This window comes from Bos indicus x Bos taurus, chromosome 18, assembly GCF_003369695.1.
Source record: "Bos indicus x Bos taurus breed Angus x Brahman F1 hybrid chromosome 18, Bos_hybrid_MaternalHap_v2.0, whole genome shotgun sequence".
Lineage (NCBI taxonomy): Eukaryota > Metazoa > Chordata > Mammalia > Artiodactyla > Bovidae > Bos > Bos indicus x Bos taurus.
The window spans coordinates 60,472,168-60,494,783 of record NC_040093.1 but is presented as its reverse complement, the minus strand read 5'-3'; the positions used below and the strand labels follow the sequence as shown (position 1 = coordinate 60,494,783).

Sequence of the window (22,616 nt, the reverse complement as noted above, 5' to 3'; positions counted from 1 at the left end):
AGCCAGTGCACTGCCAGGGAAGCCCTGATTTTCCCATCATTTTTAATTTCTGGGTTGCACATGGGTGTTTGTCATGTTGTACTGTAAATGCTTCTTGGGAGAAGTTGAAGCACCAGCCGTGAGTGGTTGAATAGCTCAGCTGCTAGAGAAGCTAAGGTTCGTTTATTCTGTCTGGTGTCCTGCACAGATGTTTAGATTTCCAGAGGAGAATCTGAGATGTAAATCACAAGGAGAGCGTTTTAGCTGATGTTGTGTTAGTAAGAACCCTGTTGCATTGAAACTTGCTACTTGTCCAGGTCTCTGCATGGGAATTTCATCAGGTGTTTCTAAGAGCCCTGCTAGAACACAGCTTCTCACTATTTGCCTTCGTGGATGAACACTGAGGTTGGTAGAAGTTCAGTGTCTTAGCTTCCTGGGGCCGCTGTGACAGACACCCCGGACGGTGGCTCAGACAGCGGTTCGTTGTTTCACATTTTGTGGAGGCAAGGGTCTGCCGTCGCGGTGTTTGCACGGTGGTTTTCTCGCGTGGCCTCTCTCTGCCTTGCTGATGCCGCCTCCTTGCCGTGTCGTTGTGTGGTCCTTCCTCTGCGTGCCCACATCTCGGTCTATCTCCGTATGAGGATACAAGTCTTATGGGATCAGGGCCTCACCCTTATAACTTCTGTTACCTTCGTCACCTCCTTAAAGGTCCCAACTCCGAATGCCACATCAGAGGTTAGAGCTCCACATACGAATTTTTAAGGGGACACAGTTTGGTCCATGACAGCCAGTATGACTCCTGATCTGTTTTTCCTCCAAGAAATTCTTTGATTACATGTTCATTTCCTATTCTACGTCTCTCTCAAAATGCTGAAGAAAGTCTGGTCCACCTGTGGAGACTCTGAAACGGTACATGCTTGAGGGGCAGCCTGCATGCTTGAGACAAATGAGAAAAACTGAGCTGAGCCTGCCTCTCAAGCTGACTCATCTGGGAGGAAGATCGCCACGGGAATCTTCTGTGGCTTCTGCCCAGCCGCGTGTGCTCCCACTGCTGAGAGCAGGGAACCCTGCAGGCCTGGAGGCTGAGCGGAAGCCCTGCTCTAGTCCGAGTCCTCCGTTAGGGGACGCCGAGAGTGCTGCTCCTCCTTGAATCCAAGTGAAGCCTCATCCCTAATTGTGCATGTTATGCACGTGGGGACTCCTGCCATCGCCCGCTTGGCCCAGGGGCTGCAGCGGCGTGAGGACAGCCAGATGCAGACGTGCAGCTGCCCGCCAGGCCGAACCAGCCTGTCCACCCCAGGAGGCGCTGCGTGCATCAGTGCCCTTCATGCCAAGCACGGTGGTTAGGTCGCGTGTTCCCTGAGCCGTACGGATTTCACAGTCCCTGTGTTTCGCCAGTCCCCCATCGGTATTCTGAGACAAAATGTTGTCAACCGGGAAACAGACAGCTCCTTCTCCCCTTCCCCTTCCAGTGAGTCCGACTTTGTTTAGGCAGGTCTTCTTAACTTAAAAAGCTATGGAGAGTTTCTTTTCCAAATTATATGGCCCCTGGGGACCAGCCACCATAAAATCACTGCATGTATTATATCGGAAAGGTAAGCATCAAACTTGTAATACTTCCTGTGTCTCGTTCTGGCACCTTGGCTTGTGAAAGGAAGGGAAGGGTTCTATGACTTCCTCCCCTAGGACTGCTGGGGACTGTCTATTACGAGAAAACTCAGCTGAAGTAGAAACTTACTTTTTTTTTCTAATTTCAAGTGGTTTGAAATGATATCAGCATTTGTGTTTTAGAAAAACCACACACACACACACACACACACAGAGCTAAGCCATGGTTAGATCTTATAAAACTTAAAATGATTATATTACAGGTGTCCCGGGAGAGGGTGGTCTGGTTATACAGGTAATCAGAGACACTTCTTTTCTCAGCGGCTGCACGGCAAGGGTTGCCCTTCAGGTGGGTGCTGTTGCATCACACCCAGTTGGGTGTAAAGTGCTGTATGTTCTGTCTCCTTAGTGTGCCTTTCATTTTAGTAGTCACTGCTTCTGAACCAGTCTCAGTGAATGTCTGGTTACAGGTTTTCTTCCCACGTAAGAGGGTGTTGTAGGAGTCACCCATTTTAGGACAGGTCGTTGATACACCCGGAGAGCAGAAAGTGAACAGAACTCTCTTCCTGGGCATCTTGCTCTCATGACTGAATTTAAGTCATGCTTCTGAGAAGTTGTATCTTATAAAGTTAAAGGCGGTGGAGAATGAAAAGTCAATTTGGGCCCTTTAAAAGTGAGCCTCAGAAAAGTGCTGAATTTCCCCAGCGTGGAGTTTTGAGCACCTCCATATGACTTTGGAAGCATAAAGAATTTAATCTTTTCAAGAGAGGAAGGCATACACCATTTTTTTTTTAAAGGTGAGGGCTAAGGTTGATCAGAAATTAAAAAAAAAAAAAAGTTACATTGCGCCATTGAAGGTGCAGGATAGAGGAGACTTCATTTCTGGAAGCTCTCACTGGAGAAGAGTTTTGTTTTTTTAAACTGTTCTGTCCTGAGCACTTCTTAACGGGTAGGAGTTGGCAGACGGGCTGATTGCAGCCGCTTTGCTCATTAAGAAAGTAACAGAAAGGGGTCTGTCTTTGGACAAGTGTGGGTGCAGAACCCAGGCAGCCGCGCCGTTTCCTTCAAATCGTAAAGAACCCTGTCTTGAACAGAGGACCCGGGTAACAGCGGCCACTGTCATGAAAGGAAATCCCGGCCCAGCTGTGAAAACAGCAAACCGCTCAGTAATATAATACAGGCATGCTTGCCATGCAGAGCTGGGCTCTCTTCTCTTGAAGTGGCTGTAAATTCATCCATCAAAGTAAAAAAGGCCAAACTTCAGGGTAGATCTTTCCACTTGTAACCTTGTAGAAGCACTTTGCTTCTCTTGGTAGATAGTGCTGTGCCTGTGGAATTAGAAGAGCTGACACCATGGGGTGTGTGGTGTGTGTGTGATTTGTTACAGAAAAAGGCTTGCCTTCTAATGAACATAAACTTGAGCCGAACAGGGTGTGTTGGGTTTGGAATTATGGAGCCCAAGGTACTTTGCTGTGTCAGTGGCAGTGAGTGAAAGATGCTTTATCTTGTTGGAGGCCTTTAGTACCTAGGGGTCTCCATGTCCAATAAACTAGACTTGAAAAAATTTTGTTTGAACTGGGAAGCCTTTGTTTTTGCTTCTTCTGTTTCATCCTGTTTTTATTTTTCTTCCTGAGAACCAGGGCCAAGTTTGTAAAAGTGCCACACTTTGTTTAAAAAAAAAAAATCCAACATGGCATGCCTTTTTTCTTAAAGGAGGGTGGTCTTTATCTTTGATTTTTATAAGGATGGTCCTTTCAAGTCTGACTCAGAAGCCTTTTAGAAAGTAAAGAAAAAATTTGAGCATGACCTCTAATGACCATGGTGTTGAGATGGTCCCTTGCAACGCAACTCATTGGTTTAAAGCATAGAGGCAGAGTTAAATGAAGTCCGTCCTTTAACGTTATTGACCTTGGAGAACACGGAGAGAAGGTTTATTTCTGTGGATTAGTTTTCCCTGCCCACAGGCCTATACACAGAGAAGCGTTTGTGAAGGCAAAGAATGGTGTTAATTCTGAGCCCTGTGATGAAATATTAAATAAATGAGAGAAGGTAATTTGATAATGCCTCACGGTTTGGGGACAGATTCCATAAAGTAAGTACTTTTATGTAACAAAGTAGCTGACGAGGCCTAAACTGTTTGCCTCGACACGATGACCCAGGAAAGAAATGAGCGTCAGGAGGCTGGTTGACATGGGGGCCCGTGGCATTTCCACCGTCTCTGTTGCTTTCAGAAGGACAGCTGCTCATTTAGCTTACATTGTGCGAGTGCTAGAAATGTAAACATACCTCATAATGGCTGCGAAGAATGTATATCAAAGTCTCTAAGACGTGTGTATTTTTAGTACTTAGTTTTATTTGTCCTCACCAGGTCTTAGTTGCAGCGTCTTCCATCTTCACTGTGGCAGGCAGGATCTTTACTTGCAGCACGCGGAAACTAGTTCCCCGACCACGGATTGAACCTGTGCCCCGTGCTTCGGTAGCGCAGAGCCTTAGCCCCTGGACTGCCAGGGACATCCCTCTGAGTCATATTTAACAGGTGCCATTAGCAGACAGTTGGTTTTTCCTGCCCTCGAGGAGCTCTAAGTTTGTGACCTGAGCCCATGTGGCAAGCGTGGTGGTCTGAAGGCTCACCTGCCTTGAGCTCAGGCTGCGTCCCTTGGTCATGCTTCTCGGTTTTCGCCCTCCAATCTCGTGAGTCCCTTAACCTCTGGGATTGTGGGATTTCATGAGTATGTAATGAGGACAGTGATGCTTCTTAGGGCTTCTGTGAAGTGCACCTTCAATGAGATGCTGAGTTTCCAAAAGCACTCAGCACAGCACCCAGCATGAAATCACAGCCTTCCCCCCCACTCCCAGGGCCGCCTTTTCCACACCTTCTCTCTGCAGTCTTCTCTGAATATCAGGATGACTAGAAAATGCATCATTTGGAGTAAGAATAGGTTTTCCTTTCTCCCTTGTGTTGATTCTCTGTATTAAAGTTTATGAAGACTTAGAAATGATCCACGAGATACCATTCAGTTTTCTGAGTTTCTTATCCTAACAGGCTCTACACACATGTGTTAAAAACAGAAGTAGCATAGATGTTAATCATATGGAAAATAAGTCTTCCTCGCCTCTGACCAGTAATAGCTCTTTTGCTGAGATAATCAACATTATCACACATCTGAGCATGAACGTTCCCTATTTTGGCTTCAGCCAGTGGGCCCATACATACCTGCTAATCTGTACCTTGATTTTTTTTTTTCTTACTGACAGAACATGGGCACGTTTCCTGGTTTCTCCTCTTCCTTTCAGCCTGTTCTTTTCTGTGCGTGCTATGTAATTTATTTTGCCTAATTGATGGATATTTAGGTGGATTCCAAGTTGTTGGCTTTTACAAACAAGGCTGGTTAAATATTCCTCTCACATTCTAGCTCATGTGGGCAAGGACGTTTATTGGCTGCATTTCTGGTTATGAAATAATTGGGCAAAAAGGCTTGTCCACGAACAGTTGGATATAGTCCAGTCACCCCCAAAGACGTTGAGCCGTTCTATATTCCTTTCCCAGCCCCTCCCCTTTCGGTCTGTGAGGTTGCTTGTTTGTCCTGCATCCTCACCGACACGGATGCTGTTTGATTTAGCTGTGATTTAGCGCGTCTTTGTTGGGCTGCTGAAGGACCATGTTAATCGTAATCTCTGGGTGCTTTTCTCACTGTGATTCATGACACACTGGGATCTGGACTGTTCCTGGCAGGTCAGGTGAGAACTTCTTCATCCGGCTCAGTGGCAGCCCTGGTCGGCAGCCTGGCGTCAGTCTTGCCTCTTGAGGATCCCGGGCAGTCAGCTGGAATTGATAATACAGCTTTATAAAACACTGCCGTGTGTAAACACGGCCTGTTGACACTTCAGAAAGGTGCTCCGAGCAAACCAGCCCTTTCCTGCTTCTCTGTCCTCACTGCTTGAATTGGCATTGTTCTTTGGTGAATATTTATATTTCGGACCGCCTTTGAGGGGTGTGGAAGAGTCACCTGTGATCCTTGTATATAGCAGTGTAGAACGCACACATATAAAAGCAGGGCTCGTTGTGACTTAACTGGTCCCGGAGAGATCGCTGTAGTTTTATAATGTCTTAAGAGTTGGAGAGTGTGGTTAGTGTTTAGCGAGCATGAGTTTTAAACTCGCAGGGTTATCTGTTCACTGCATTTGTGGTGTTGATCTCAGAGCTGTAGTGACTGCGTATCAGACTTGATGGGAAATGGCCTGGGAGCATTAGATTTCAGCATCGTGGTCAGTGTCATACTGCCATAGCTTCATTTACAGTCATCAGATCGGTGAGGAAAGTACGGTCCTTGTGCATTTAGGAGAATGTAGGCGAAACCCACATCCTTCAAGCTACTACTGCTACTAAGTCACTTCAGTCGTGTCCAGCTCTGTGCGACCCCATAGACAGCAGCCCACCCGGCTCCTCCGTCCCTGGGATTCTCCAGGCAAAGCTAATGGTTTCTTAACATGAGCATTGTCCCCAGATTTGAATTGTCCCAAAATCCAAGTCGGGATGAAAGACATGAGGCTCGTTGGCTTGCTCTGTACATGACGGTCGCTCTCCAGGGAGGGAGCTGGCTTGTGCTGGAAGATTCTGTAACTTGTTGATTGGTTCCTCCATATCACTGTCCTGGTATGTTCTAGGATAGGAGGGCTGGGGACGGTGTGGAGGAGAGGAATCACCATCTCTGTGGCCTTTTAATTGTGTACTGTTACAAGTAACATTTGTCTCCAGCGCTTCACAATTATAAATTAATAATAACAACCCATTAGAAATTACTGGTGTTGTAAGCCCCAAGCTCCTTTGGGCATCTTAATAAAAATGATAATTAAAACCATAATTTACAGTAAATGGGGACACTGCCCAAGTAAATCCACAATATGGAGAAAATTAGAAAACTCAAACCGGAAGGAAGCTTCGTAGCACCGGAGGAAGAGAAGGGCCTTTTCCGTGGCCCGATTTGAGCGGGAGCTCCGTCGGTGTCTGTGGGCCTGGCTTCCCAGCCCGAGGCTCTTCTGGGGGATCCGTGGCTCCGTCTCTGTCTCCCCAGCCTGCCGGCGAGCCTCCCTGGTTGTGGCCCCTGCTCCATCCCCCCCAGCCCCAACCCCCCTGCTCCCCTTGTTCCCTGTCTGGGTAAACCGTTCACCAACCCTGGATCCTGCCTCAGACTTAGATTCAGGCTTTGTCCATTTTTTGCTTCCCAATGATTTTCTGATTTTCCCCTTGGCTGTCGAGCATAAGAAGGTACCTCATCCTTTCTGAGTGGTTACAAAGCTTCAGTATCCTCAAGTAGCCCATCTTTTGCATGACAACCAGAGGTGTCTTTTTTTTTTAAATTTATTTATTCATTTATTTGGCCACACCAGATCTTTAGTTGAGGCATGTGGGGTCTAGCTCCCTGACCAGAAATTGAACTCAGGCCCCCTGTGTGGGGAGCGCAGCGTCTTGGGCACTGGACCATCAGGGAGTCCCCGGAGGTGTCTTCAGTGGATCAGAACCAGCAGCAGCAGCATCGGTAGTAATTCATGGCGCTGCTCTACTCCTAAATCCTCACCAGTCTTTGATCTCATTTTGCCACGCACTCAGTCTTTTTTTTTTTTTTTGGCTTGATTGGTTCCTTTTTATGCCCCTGGGTCCCAGTGTAGTTTTGGGTCCAGCGTTCCTGTGACCACTGAGGGACTCTAGGGGATGGCAGGGCAGCTGGGTAAAGAGACCAGCACCACAGACCCAAACCCCTGCGTTGGTGCCAACGCATCTGCCTGTGCCGAGCCGAGCGCTGCTGCTGGTCTGAAGGCATTGCCAGCATCCTTCTCGCGCTTAATGGAGTGGGGTTTGACGGACCTTAAACAGCATCTCAACCAGCTCAGGGTGAAGCCGCCTTTGAGATTCAGCAGATCACACATGAAGATTCTGACTGAGGCAGTTTCATGGTCAGGCTTGAGCCCGTCTCCAGCAGGGCTCTTCCCTTTACGACGTGCATCTGAGCATCCGATGTCTACTGTGGTCTGGCGGGTGATGCCAGCCTTCCAGGGTGACCATGGGCAACAGGGGAGCTTGAACCCCGTGTCTAGTCCACCGTGGCTCCTGGGCCTGCTCATCACCAGTGGAATCCGGGGCCCAGTGTGGTTTGATTGTAAGCTTTTACAGAGAACTTGGACATCTGCCATTGGATATATTGATAAAAAATCTCCCTGATTTTTTAATGCTGGCAAGTGATTATATTAGGAAGGAAGGGAGCATAGAAGGATGGAAGAGAGGGCAGGACAGAGAAACAGGAATGAAGGGAGGCAAAATGTGGGCCAGAGGAAGCAAGTCCATGGGCTTGATTTACTCCATGGTCACCAGTTTCTGACCTCGATTCTAGACAAGGAAACCTCGTGTAAGATAAGCAGGCATTTCATATCTTTGAAGTATGTTTTCCCTTTAATGTTCATATGCAAAGCTTGAAGCCTAGGTCAGGGGGATATGAAACCCCCACGGCGACTTGATTTTCCAATTGGATCATACGTAACAAGTGCTGGAAAACCAGTGCTGCCCGTTGTTTTCAAGTCTCTTCTGTTAGTTCCTTGATATTATTAGCTTTAAATATTCCTCTGGACACACTCTTGCCACCTCCACGCAGTTAAGCTGGTTCAATTTAAACATTGTCATAAAGTTAATTTTTTATAAGATGAATCAGGTCATTAAATTTAGTAAACCATCGCCTTCATTATTTTGCACAAACTTTGGCGCTGTGCAGAATTGGCTTAGCACTACTGCATTTAGCTAATTAAACTGGTCATCAGCTTTGGTATTACCGGAGTGAGGGATGCTATTCTCATGGGCTTTTCCTGGACTTGAGCAGTAGGTAGCATTATTAAACTTTTTTTTTTAATTTTATAAAACTCCACACGCAAGAGATATGGTTTGCTATAAAAGTGTTATTGTCCTTCCTGTTAAACCATCGTCTTTTGAAATATCCCTGCTTTGTTTTTGCTCCCAAGGCAGTTGCACAGGCTAAGAAGATGTAATTGTCCGTTGCCGCTTTTAAAAGTAGACTTGCGATGTGTAACGCATGACTTAGATAAAAGAAGATAGATGGAAGAGTGTAATTTCACACGATGCAGGGACAGATAGTTCAACCATAACTACAGTCAGGAGTCATCTGAAGGAGAGATGGTGCAGACTGGTATCCACAGCCTGTTGCTGCCTCAGCATCAGATGTGCTGTTTTTCGTAATAAAAAGTCATCTGCCATTGTTTATTTTGTCACATTGAGATGGCATGTTTGGGAAAATAAATTTTGATAGAATAAGGGCATGCTTCTTCCCCCACCAACCCTGTACCCGCCCACCCCCCACCCCCGATTTCTTGATAGTGTCATTCAAAACTGCCATGATTGGTATTTTTGCAGGATTTCAGTATTTATTTGTGGTCTAAAAGGAAGTGTGAGGGCCATCCGTGTTTTCACAACTTGGGTTGTTTTCAAACAGTCCAGAATTGTAGCCTGTTAGCCAACCTGTAAGGACATTCATCTCTTTGGCAGGTATTTATTGAACCCTACTGGACCTTAGTCCTTTGAGACACAGAGATGGAAAAGGCACTGATTCTAAGGAATTTGCAGTTATCCTGGTAAACTAGATAAATAAAGTCCTAATGATGCTAAAGCTGAAACTCCAGTACTTTGGCCACCTCATGTGAAGAGTTGACTCATTGGAAAAGACTCTGATGCTGGGAGGGATTGGGGGCAGGAGGAGAAGGGGACGACAGAGGATGAGATGACTGGATGGCATCACTGACTCAATGGACGTGAGTCTGAGTGAACTCCGGGAGTTGGTGATGAACAGGGAGGCCTGGCGTGCTGCGATTCATGGGGTAGCAAAAAGTCGGCCACGACTGAGTGACTGAACTGAACTGAACTGAGGACCTCCTTGGCCCTGCATTGTGTTGATGCTTCCTCAATCCATTAAAAAAAAATAAGTTTGCTATGGCATGTGAACTCTTGGGATCTAGTTCCCTGACCAGGGATTGAACCCAGGCCCCATTCATTGGGAGCTTACAGTATTAACCACAGAGTTTCCATGCTACATCTAAGCCACAGCATAGCCAAATAAATAAATAAACAATCAATTAATTAATTTTGCTAATGAGTGATGAGGCATTGCCTCAACTATCTTTCCCCACTCCCCATGTAATTTTTTTTAATGTTGTTTAATCGCTAAGTCGTATCTGACTGTTTGTGACCCCATGAGCTATAACCCACCAGTCTCCTCCGTCCACGGGATATCCCAAGTAAAGATACTGGAGTGGGTTGCCATTTCTTTCTCCAGGGGATCTTCCTGACCCAGGGATTGAAACTTGTCTTTCCTGAATTGGCAGGCAGATTCTTTACTGCTGAGCCACCAGGGAAGCTGACTTTTTTTATACTCTTGGGTGAAAAAGTGATGTGAAATATTTCTTTGGATTGCTCTGACCTGGAGACTTCATAGGGACACAGAGTCCCTCCTTTCCAAGAAGATCTGGGTGTGAAAGGTCCTGCGATTGCCAGTGAAGTCTTTCTTGGCCGCTTGACCCGGCCTCCCTGTGGCCGTCAGCGTGTCATTAACCCAAGGGGTGTGGCACGTTGGTCAGGTAGACTGTCCCATGCTTGGGCCCATGCAGCTCTGAAATGGCTGGGCTACACACCTGGTGTTTCGCTTCTCTTGCTTTCCCTTGTGATCGGGGTACCTTTTGCTCACTGGTGACAGGGGTGAAATTGGTGTCATGGATCCAAATAAGTGAATTTCGGGTTATTGTTTCTTGCCTCAAAGATGCGGGTTCGAGCACCTTTTAGTACGTGCACCATAGAGGAGGCAAGCAGATTGAGATGTATGATATCTCAGATTTGGCATTTTTTGTGTGTATTTTGACCTCAGATTCAGGTACAGGAGGTTGTCCTTTAGTTCAGTTCAGTCGCTCTGTCGTGTCCGACTCTTTGCGACCTCATGAACCGCAGCACGCCAGGCCTCCCTGTCCATCACCAACTCCTGGAGTCTACCCAAACTCATGTCCGTTGAGTCAGTGATGCCATCCAGCCATCTCATCCTCTGTCGTCCCCTTCTCCTCCTGCCCTCAATCTTTCCCAGCATCAGGGTCTTTTCAATGAGTCAGCTCTTCGCATCAGGAGATTCAGCTTCAACATCAGTCCTTCAGTGAATGCCCAGGACTGATATAATGGTAAATGACTATATCTTGGGCTATAGAGCTTGGCATAAATGGAGGTCAAGTGTGTTCTTAAGCCGGTACTTAGACAAATGGAGTGGTAGGTCTTGTGGCTAATTTCTTTCTTTGTGTTAAATATTTACTTATTTACTTGACTGTGCTGGGTCTTAGCAGCACATGGGATCTAGTTCCTTGACTAGGATTGAGGCCAGGCCCCCTGCCTTGGGAGCATGGAGTCTTAGCCAGTGGACCACCGGGGAAGTCCCTAGCTAATTTCCTTAAGTTCTAGTTGGTGTTGAAACTAGTTAACTCATGGGTTGCTATTGGGAGCAGAGCTCAGAGAGAGTTTTTGCAGTCATGATGGCTGTGCTATATTTGCTGCTGCTGCTAAGTTGCTTCAGTCATGTCCGACTCTGTGCGACCCCATAGACGGCAGCCCACCAGGCTCCCCCGTCCCTGGGATTCTCCAGGCAAGAACACTGGAGTGGGTTGCCATTTCCTTCTCCAATGCATGAAAGTGAAAAGTGAAAGTGAAGTCGCTCAGTCGTGTCTGACTGTTAGCGACCCCATGGACTGCAGCCCACCAGGCTCCTCCATCCATGGGATTTTCCAGGCAAGAGTACTGGAGTGGGGTGCCATTGCCTTCTCCAGCTATATTTGCTAGTTCATACAAATCAGAGAAAGCTCCAGACTTCCTGCTGAAGTGGATTTTGGAAAGGATCTGCCGTTAACATTTGTTTTCCCACTGACTATGGTTAACATTAGACTCCTAGTGTGTGGTTACTGTTCACTCCCTGTTTTATTAAGAAAAGATGACTGAGTTTCTGATGGGTTAAAGGCACAGCCTGATGTCTGATAGCTTATAAATAGCTAGAGTTGGGTCAACACAGACGTGTCGACTCCTGAGTCTGAGTTTTCCACTGTGCTGTGCTGGCTTCCATTGAGAGCGAGTTTATATAAATAGTCTGGCCTCCATGAAGACTAGATCCTCGGAAGTGGTTTGAATGAACTACCTGTGCTTGCCTCCTTCACGTGACAGTCTCAGTAAGATAACGATACTCTGATTGTTCATACATACGAATGTTATCTTGGAAACACTAATCTGTGATCATCCGATGTGGCTTTGGCTGAATTACATTGCTGCCTTCTCCAGTAGAATCAATTTCTTTGTCGTGGTATATTCTGTGTGATTTTCCACACAGTTTACAAGGTGTGGTATTTTATACTTTAGCGGGGTGATAGTCAAGCTCTGAAATTAGATTCCTCCCCTCCCTTCCTTTCTCTTTTCATGTCAGTCGCATATAAGAGTTCTAGGTGCTCCACATCCTTGCCAACACTTGGTGTGGTCATTATTTATTTTTTAATTTCTAAAAATTTTAGCCGTTGTAGCAGTAGATATGCATTATCATCTCATTGTATCTTTAATTTGTATTTCCCTAAGGACCAATGAATTCAAGCCTCAAAAAATAGTTGAGTTTTTCACTATTATGTGGAAGAGCTTATGTAAGATTGGCATTTTTATTTTCGTAAATGTTTGGTAGACTTTATTGTTCAAGGCAAATGGATCCAGAGTTTTCAGAAGAATTTTCTTTAAAAAATCCAGATTTTTTTTCAGTTGTTCTCTTTCTCCTTGCAGCAGTTTTTAACTGGTGTCTTTCTGGGAATTTGTCTTTTTCACCTATATCTTAGATCCATTGGTGTAAGGTTGTGAATTATACCTTAAGATCATTTTAGGGTTTGCAGAATCCGACTGAGGTCCTTTTGTTCACCCTTGATGTCTGCCGTCTGTGTGCTCACTTGTTCACTCAGGTGTCCACACTAGTGTGTGTGCCTCCTCTGTCTGTCTGTCTGTCTGTCTCTCTGGCACTTTGTCAGTTTTATTTGTTTTTTACCCAAGGCAATCACTTTCAGATTCTTTGTCCCTCTGTATTTTATGGTTGTTTTATTTTTATTACCTTCCTTCTACTTTCTTTAGGTAATCAGCTGCTTTAAAATTTCCTCTAACTTAATAGATGCTTACTTAATAGAACTCATATTTTCTTCCAACATGTATTTATGGTTATCAAATCAGTCGCTCAGTCGTGTCCGACTTTTTGCTACCCCATGAATCGCAGCACGCCAGGCCTCCCTGTCCATCACCAACTCCCGGAGTTCACTGAGACTCACGTCCATCGAGTCAGTGATGTCATCCAGCCATCTCATCCTCTGTCGTCCCCTTCTCCTCTTGTCCCCAATCCCTCCCAGCATCAGAGTCTTTTCCAATGAGTTAACTCTTTGCATGAGGTGGCCAAAGTACTGGAGTTTCAGCTTTAGCATCATTCCTTCCAAAGAAATCCCAGGGCTGATCTCCTTCAGAATGGACTGGTTGGATCTCCTTGCAGTCCAAGGGACTCTCAAGAGTCTTCTCCAACACCACAGTTCAAAAGCATCAATTCTTCGGCGCTCAGCCTTCTTCACAGTCCAACTCTCACATCTGTACATGACCACAGGAAAAACCATAGCCTTGACTAGACGGACCTTTGTTGGCAAAGTAATGTCTCTGCTTTTGAATATGCTATCTAGGTTGGTCATAACTTTCCTTCCAAGGAGTAAGCGTCTTTTAATTTCATGGCTGCAGTCACCATCTGTAGTGATTTTGGAGCCCAGAAAAATAAAGTCTGACACTATTTCCACTGTTTCCCCATCTATTTCCCATGAAGTGATGGGACCGGATGCCATGATCTTCGTTTTCTGAATGTTGAGCTTTAAGCCAACTTTTTCACTCTCCACTTTCACTTTCATGGAGAGGCTTTTGAGTTCCTCTTCACTTTCTGCCATAAGGGTGGTGTCATCTGCATATCTGAGGTTATTGATATTTCTCCGGGCAATCTTGATTCCAGCTTGTGTTTCTTCCAGTCCAGTGTTTCTCATGATATACTCTGCATATAAGTTAAATAAACAGGGTGACAATATACAGCTTTGACGAACTCCTTTTCCTATTTGGAACCAGTCTGTTGTTCCATGTCCAGTTGTAACTGTTGCTTCCTGACCTGCATACAAATTTCTCAAGAGGCATATCAGGTGGTCTGGTATTCCCATCTCTCGAAGAATTTTCCACAGTTTATTGTGATCCACACAGTCAAAGGCTTTGGCATAGTCAATAAAGCAGAAATAGATGTTTTTCTGGAACTCTCTTGCTTTTTCCATGATCCAGCAGATGTTGGCTATTTGATCTCTGGTTCCTCTGCCTTTTCTAAAACCAGCTTGAACATCAGGAAGTTCACGGTTCACATATTGCTGAAGCCTGGCTTGGAGAATTTTGAGCATTACTTACCAGCGTGTGAGATGAGTGCAATTGTGCGGTAGTTTGAGCATTCTTTGGCATTGTCTTTCTTTGGGATTGGAATGAAAACTGACCTTTTCCAGTCCTGTGGCCACTGCTGAGTTTTCCAAATTTGCTGGCATATTGAGTGCAGCACTTTCACAGCAGCATCTTTTAGGATTTGAAATAGCTCAACTGGAATTCCATCACCTCCACTAGCTTTGTTCGTAGTGATGCTTTCTAAGGCCCACTTGACTTCACATTCCAGGATGTCTGGCTCTAGGTGAGTGATCACACCATCGTGATTATCTGGGTCGTGAAGATCTTTTTTGTACAGTTCTTCTGTGTATTCTTGCCATCTCTTCTTAATATCTTCTGCTTCTGTTAGGTCCATACCATTTCTGTCCTTTATCGAGCTCATCTTTGCATGAAATGTTCCTTTGGTATCTCTGATTTTCTTGAAGAGATCCCTAGTCTTTCCCATTCTGTTGTTTTCCTCTATTTCTTTGCATTGATCGCTGAAGAAGGCTTTCTTATCTCTTCTTGCTATTCTTTGGAACTCTGCATTCAGATGTTTACATCTTTCCTTTTCTCCTTTGCTTTTCACTTCTCTTCTTTTCACAGCTATTTGTAAGGCCTCCCCAGACAGCCATTTTGCTTTTTTGCAAAAATGATTTCTTTTCCCTGGGGATGGTCTTGATCCCTGTGTCCTGTACAATGTCACGAACCTCATTCCACAGTTCATCAGGCACTCTATCAGATCTAGTCCCTTAAATCTATTTCTCACTTCCACTGTATAAGCATAAGGGATTTGATTTAGGTCATACCTGAATGATCTAGTGGTTTTCCCTACTTTCTTCAATTTAAGTCTGAATTTGTCAATAAGGAGTTCATGGTCTGAGCCACAGTCAGCTCCTGGTCTTGCTTTTGCTGACTGTATAGAGCTTTATGGTTATAGATTGTCCTTTTTCCATGGCTTTAGCTATGTTCTATAAGTTTTGATATGTAGGAGTTTTATAATCATTTAGTTTAAGGTATTTTCTGATTTTCATTGTAAATTTTTTTTGAGTCATAATTTTTTGTTTAGAAATGTGTTGCTTAGTTTCCAGATGGGAATTTTCTAGGATCTTTTATTGATTTCTAATTGTATTCTACTATTGTCAAAGGGCATCTTTTACAGTTTTAATGTTTGCTTGAAATTTGAGACTGTTGCCCTGCACATGTTCAGTTTTGGTAAATATCCTTTAAGTACTTGAGTGCACGTTTTGCTGTTGTCTTCAGTGTTTAATATTTTCACTGTTTATCAGTGATTTAATATTTTCTGGTTTATCAGTTAAAGTCAGAAATCTTCTGTTAGTTCCTGTTTATCGACTTGTTTTTACGTTACTGATACGTTAAAGTCTTTCACTCTGATTATGAATTTGTGTATTTCTCCTCTTAATTCTTTCAACTTTTGACATATGTGTGCATGTATATAAATTTAGAATTGTCACATATTCCTCATGGATTAGAACTTAAAATTATGAAATATTCAGGTTTTTCTCTTATAATTCTTTTGGTTCATCTTTACATCGTATGTCTTTTTCCATTCTTTTAATATTTTATCCTTATATTTAAGGATATAAAACAAAACATGCACTTTTGTAGGGAGTGTATTGTTTGTATACATATATATATGTTTTATTCAGTCTGACGGTCTTTGTGTTATGATTGCAGTTTTTAGTTCACTTTACTGGGATTGCAGATATATTTGGGGTTAAATATATTACTTTATTATTGGCTTTCTATGTAACTTTTATATTCCATTTTTCTCTTCTTTCCTTTTTTTTTTTTTTTTTAAATTATTCTACTTGCCCTTCCTTAACTGGTTAAGTTTGTATTATTTTACTATTATTTCAGTGGTAATTGTAGAGATAACATCCTGTATCTTTGACTTACTGAGGTTCTTATATAAATTAGCACTTTCTGGGCAGTGCAGGGGTCTTAGAATACTTGAATCTCAAGTACTTACCTCCTGGGTTATGTGTCATTATTGTCAATAGAGTAATGCTCACTAGGTATGTTAAATGTACAAACTATTACCATTATCCTTTAGAGTTTTTCATCTGTTTACCCTTTATATTACTCTGTCGTTTTCTGCAATCCTGATTCTGTCTAGGGTCCTTTCCCTCGTATCTGAAAAGCATCCTGTAGTATTTCCTCTGTTGTAGACGTGCTGAGGATATATTCTTTCAGCTTTTGCTTGTTTAAAAATCTTGTTTCCGTTTATTTTTGAAGAGTGTCTTTACTGGGTATAGAAGCACCAGATGCCGGCTCACCTCTCTTGGCCTTTAAGCTTCTCCAGATGTCAGCCCCCCAGATTCTCGATCATACCGTTGCTCTGATGCCCTCAAAGAGGGTGTGTGTGCGTGTCTGTCTGAGTGTGTGTGGTTTTGTCCTGCTTTCTAACTGTTCTCAGCGAGAGTGTGGGTCTAGCAAACTGAGCTGCCATTGCTGGAAGCAGAAGTGCTGGACACATTTAAAATAGTCCAGAGCGCCCTGTCAGGGACTTATTAGCAGGTGTTTGTTTTACTTTCCAGGTTTGTTTCTCTGGTTAGACTGTGGACTCTTTGAGGACATTGTCCATGTCAGTCTTTGTATATCCTTACTCTTTGTATTGAGCACAGGATCTGGCTGTTGTTGAGCAGTGGTTCAAAGGCTGGCTGTGCCGCAAGCGCTGCTAAGGTTGGTCTTCACCTTTGAAATCGCTCTGTTCCTGGGGCAGGTTTTCTCAGCCTCAGCACTGTAGACATTTGAGCCAGATGCTTCTTTGCTGTGGGGCTGTCCTGCGCCGTATTGGATGTTCTGTAGCATGCCTGGCCTTCACCGGCCAGGTACCAGTAGTACACCCCGCTTCCTGGCCCACAGTAAAGTCAGTAGACATTTGCTGACTACTCAAAGTGTCTCATGATATTTGCAGATTTCTTCTAGGGGGCAAATCCTGTCTGGTTGAGAACCACTAGAGTAATGCATAAGGTGCTCAGCAAAGGCCATTCAGCGTCATGACTTGGTGCTTTTGCATTTGTGTTTTCTAATGTGGACTTTCCTTTAAACCACAGGGTTTGAAACTGCCAAATCTTTCGCCCTCCATGGCGCACACGTGATCCTGGCCTGCAGGAACATGACGCGAGCCAATGAAGCCGTGTCCCGCATTCTAGGAGAATGGGTAAGCGAGCGCTTATATTTGTCTTTTTAATTGTCAAATACATATGCTGGGATAAATACTTGAAGGTTTTAGTACAGTTCATAAAGTTTATTGCTCTTGGAATAATGTTTTCTTTGTTGTTAAAGTCATACTCTTTTTGTTTATTTATGAATGGAAGGACAGGCAAGCCGTTCATAATTTGTTTATAGTTCTCTGTCAATGTCATCTGCTTTATTAGTCAGAGGTTCGAGAATGTTTACTCATTTAGCTCATTTATTAGGAAAAACAATGTGGTTGACGCCCTTGAGTGTGACTAAGAGGTTATATGTGGTTTTAGAATGACAAGGGAGCAGACTTTAGCCCCATCTCAGTTTTTCCTCTTAGCTTTTCTCTTTGCAGATGTGGGTGTTGATACGCCTGTGTGCACAAACATGTATTGAGGGCAGTCAGTGCTCTTGGGGTTAAGGATATAGCATCAAATAAAACAAAATACCTGCCCTCCTCAGCTTCTAGGTAGGAGAAACAGACCATAAAGGGATAATTAAAGCTTAACGTGATGTCAGGTTGTTACAAATGCAGTGGAGGCCAGTGAAGCAGAGTGAGGGGTCAGGAGTGGACAGCGTGGACTATTTCAGCTTGGGTAGTCAGCAGAGACCCCTCTAAAGCTGTGGCATTTGATCCAGGCCCTGATAACATAGCGAAGTAAGCCGTGCAAATGTCAGGGGAAATACTTTGCATGCACACGCAAAGGGGGTGGAAATGTGCCTGGGGAATTATAGGCTCAGTGGGGACGCTTGTGTGCCTGGAGCCCAGTGGAGGGTGAGGAGGTTGCAGAGGGTCTCAGAATCACGGTGATATGAGAGGGTTTGAGCCAGAGTGACACAACTGTTGAGTGATTTTTTTTTCTTTTTTAACATGATCACTGGGCTTTGAAGTGACATACAGACCTCATTCATTCCCGTGCCTGTGAAGCGCCCCACTGGCGTAGGCGCTGGGTGTCTAGTGTTAAGGGAAAACCGGTGTTGCCACTGTCTCTCTAGAGCTTTCAGCTGAGGGTGGAAGACAAAGCAAGCCAAAGAAAGGTAAACAGCAGTGTAAACCTGAAATGAGGCAAAGTGGTGTTCCAAAATGGTGAATGATGCCAGAGAGGCAGGGGGCATTTGGAGTCCCCAAGAAAGAGGTGGCTAAGCTGAGATCTAAGGCAGGATCAAGGGGAATTGGGAAGAAGGGTCAAACTGTGCCGAGGGGGTGGTCTGTGTGGTGGCTCTGGGGCGGGGGAGACAGGTGGCTGGAGCCGGGCGTGGAGGGGGCTGGATAGTCCTTGCCAAGACTGTCTTCATCCTCTGAACACCGTGGAAGATTTCTTGCCATCCAAAGAAATAGACCATGGTCTGTTTAAGAGAATGTCCGGCCTTCTGGGTTGAGAAGTTATGAAAGTCAAGAAAAGGGAGATTTATTTCTGCTTTTTCAAGCAGGATTTCAAACTTAGTATGTTTCAAATGAACCCTTGTCTTGATCTCACTGGATTCATTATTTTGAGTTAAATTAAAAAACAGGGCCCATTTTTTCCCCCAGTTATCTTAGCATCTTTCTAACTCCAGAGTTAGTAAAATGTATTAACGTCTACTACGTGGTATAGAGTAATCTTTAGAGATGTATAGAGAATGAATGGTCATATGTGCATATGGTTTGAATCTTCATGAAGTGTATACGATGAAAAGTGAAAGTCCCTTGCGTTCTTCTCTTGGGGGTATATATCATTAACTATTTCCTGTATGTTCTTCCAGAAGAGGTTGTGTATACTAGCCAACACACCTACATGCTGTTATGTACTTTGATTTTTTTTTTCCCCACTTAATACTAGAGGAAGTCTTTTGTTCTCAGTGCACAGCTGCCTCGTGGCTCTTACCTGCTGCGTGGCCCTCCGTCGTGTGCTGCTGCTGTCACTTACCCGCTTTGGTCTTCCAAGTGACGCTCTCGTAGAGTCCCGGCTCTCACATTTCCATCCAAGTTGGCTCTCAACTCAGCCGCAGTGGACCATTCTTCCGTTTTTAGGTTTATTTATTTTTAATTGAAGGGTAACTGCTTTACAGCATCGTGTTGGCTTCTGCCGTACGTCGGCATGAATCAGCCGTGGGTATGCGTGTGTCCTGTCCCGCCCCGCTAGGTTGTCACAGAGCCCTGGTTTGCCCTCCCTGAGTCGTACAGCAGGTCGGCTGTCTATTTTACATGTGGTAGTGTTTCCACGCTGCTCTCTCCGTGTTCCGTTGCGTTTAAGTACCGCATCTTCTTTATCCAGTCCTCTGTTGATGGACGTTTAGGTTTCTTCCATGTCTTGGCTGTTGTAAATAGTGCTGCATTGAACACTGGGGTGCATGTAGCTTTTCGAGTTACTGTTTTCTCTGGATATATGCCCTGAAGTGGGATTGCTGGGCTTAAGCACTCAGTTAATTGTTAGTTAGCTGCTGCTGCTAGTAATAATAATAAAATAATTTCTTATTCATACATGAAAGTACAAGGGAATGTTTACTTTTCTTAACCTCTCCAAGTGGCCGAAAGAGGAGCTGTAGGGAGTGTGTTCATCAGCATGACTCCAGTGGAGTTGCAATGAATTTTTTCTGTCTTCATGTCTGGACTCCTACGTTTTAATAGATGTGTATTTAGTTTGTTGATGAGTATTTTCCAGTGGAGCTCATATTAGCACTCAACTGTCATTTGAAAAGCCATCTTAATTATTGATGTGATTGCTTTTTCTTTTGTATTTACAGAGAAACACACTTTGCATGTATTTAGGGAAGATTGTTAAGGGATCCGTCATCAGGAACAGCACGCAGTGGTTTATATTACAACGGTTATTGAGAAAGAGGGGAGACGAGGGCTCAGAGAGAAGATTTATTAGTCGGAGGTAATGGAATGTGCACGTGTCGGGGAGAGCACTCGTGCTCGGCTGGGTGTTGCCACGCGTTTGATGCTGGGGGGACTGAAGTATCGTAATTATTCTAGTTTTCAACAGAGTTGATACTCAGTCTGTTTAGTTGGAGTGAAGCCGGGTAGAAAGCTGACAGTGTTGTATCATACTGCAGCCTCATCGATAAGCATCGGAAAATCGTGATTTCACTCTCATTGTCAGATATGGAGTGCTTGGTGCCAGCCTGCGTGTTAGTTTGCTGTGCTTTTAATGGATGCTGACAGCCTGTTTTCATGACGCGGTCGTAAGGAGTGAGGAGGGCAGGATGCCACCCAAAACACTGCTCGAACTTCTAAGAGCCGCTGGAGAGATCTAGCTGCTTCTAGACTCTCTCTGATCCACTCAGTGACTTCATGATCGTGTGTGCTTCAGTGTTGTGGTCATTTCCCCCACTCTCCTGCGATAGAAGAAGCTTAAATCCGGTAATGTGCCCTTATAGACAGAAGGCCTTGGGTGTGATGCCTTCTCTCTTGTGATGTGTGTGTGTTGAGAGGAGGCGTGTGGGATGGGTAATCTACAAGCCTGGTGTCTGTCTAGTCAGGCAACTTGGCTTGGAAAAACTGATCATTGCTCAACTCATCACAGAATGTAAGGCTCTTCCCCATTGTTGTGAGTGATCTCTAACTAAACAGAAATATAAAAACTCTTAATCTTTTTAATAGTTATGTCCATAGGACTGTTGGGAAAAGTTCATCTGACATCAGCCGCTAGATTTGTTCCTCATTTCTTTGCTTTAAAAATTGTTTTTATGTATAGGATTGGATTTTCAATAAATTTAAGTATGGTGTAAACAAGTCTGTACACCAGCAAGAACTACATAAACCACTTGCTTTAATCAGTGTGTGCTTAGTCGCTTAGTCGTGTCTGACTTTAGCAGACACACACACACACAGGCAGAAAGGTTCTACCTTGGGACATTTTTGTTTACAAAATGTCATCTCCTTATCACCTGCAGATGGAATTGGGTAGTCATAGCTATGTCTGTACTCGGCGCTCTGCTTATTGGCACTTAGCAGTGAAATATTTGTGTGTGGAACCTATCTTGCAGATGAGGCTTTAGAGGCTGGAAGAAGGGGGAGGACTTTGCTCAAGCTCACACAGCTGGGAGCTACGTGGTCGACCCAAGGTGTGAAGCCGTGTCTCCTGACCCCAAAGCCCATCTCATTACCCGGTCCAGAATGACTGGTGTGTGTTGTGGTGGAGGATGGGCCTATTTCATGGGCTTGATTTCTCTGTCCATGATGTAGGGGTCCCTGTGGTTCTCTAGCAAAGAGAGCTGTACTGGTCGTGTTTTGAAACCCAGTTGCTGAGCCTCCCCTCCCCAAGGAAGCTCTTCCCAGACTTGCATTTCAAGTGTACATGGTGTAGTTACTGTTGAACTTCAGCTGCCTCTTTGCCCTTCCCTGTCACAGGCTCAGGAAAGATTCTTTATCAGATAATAAATTATTCATCCGTCTCATAGACATAATCGGTTGCTAAAATATTCTGAGTTTCCTCTGTCTCCAGAATGCCTAAAACTTGTGATGGGTTCTTCTCCTCCTCTTAAGTTTTTCCATTTCATTTCTCATTCTGAAATTTTTGCATTGACTTATTAATCTTGCCTGTTATTCATTGTCTTTGATCACCATCTCCTTGTCTTCGTTTGCATGTGTTGGTTTTTTCACTCAGTCTTAAACTGAATATTTCAAACTTTACATCCGTTGTAACCTTTGCATAACGAGGGCTATGATTTACTGCTGAGTTTTAAAGAGTGCAAAGTCAAGCATAGACGGAGAGCTCCAAACCACCACTCCCAACCACGTGAAACTCAGTGCAGATGCATTCTTGCATCAATACGGGCCCCCGAGTTCTTGTTAAACAATTTCAACATAGTGGGGAGAGATGGATTTCGTCTTCAGATGATGTTCAGCCAGTGGTCAACAAGTCTTCCTTCTGGCCACTAGGCATTTAGGCTCCATCATTTAAGAGGAGAAAAGTATGTGTGAGACTGAGTTTCATGTTTATTATGGGGCGTCTACAGAGAGTCTCAGACATAGCCGTTGTTAGATGAAACAGAGGAGACACAGCCCTGAGCCAGTAAAACCTTCCGTGCACAGCCAAACAGAGATACAGCTGTACGTGAGGCAGCGTCTCAGGGTGGGGTGGCTCACGCTACCAAAGGTTAAGGTTTATTGTAAGCGTGCATTTAAAATCGACTGAGTTTTAATTTACAGGGAGGCAGCCCAGAGGAGTAGAGGGAGCCCCGGCTCTGGAGTCATCCAGGCCTGGGAACCAGTCATGATTCGGATGTGAGTTTGCTGCGTCTCCCTGGGCACATTTGGTTATGCCCTTGAACATTTGGTTCTGCCCTTGGTTTATTTACCCGTGGAAGGGGA

The 22,616-nt window shown here is 44.5% G+C and overlaps 1 protein-coding gene across 4 annotated transcripts in view; it reads left to right on the top strand.

Annotated features, from left to right (window-relative positions):
* The window catches only part of WWOX (WW domain containing oxidoreductase), a 908,120-nt gene that overhangs the window by 38,075 nt on the left and 847,429 nt on the right, over positions 1–22,616 (top strand). For all 4 annotated transcript variants that reach the window (XM_027513959.1, XM_027513960.1, XM_027513961.1 and 1 more), the window contains exon 5: positions 17,188–17,294. In XM_027513959.1, coding sequence (XP_027369760.1) covers positions 17,188–17,294 — 107 coding nt within the window. The remainder of the gene's footprint in view (positions 1–17,187; positions 17,295–22,616) is intronic.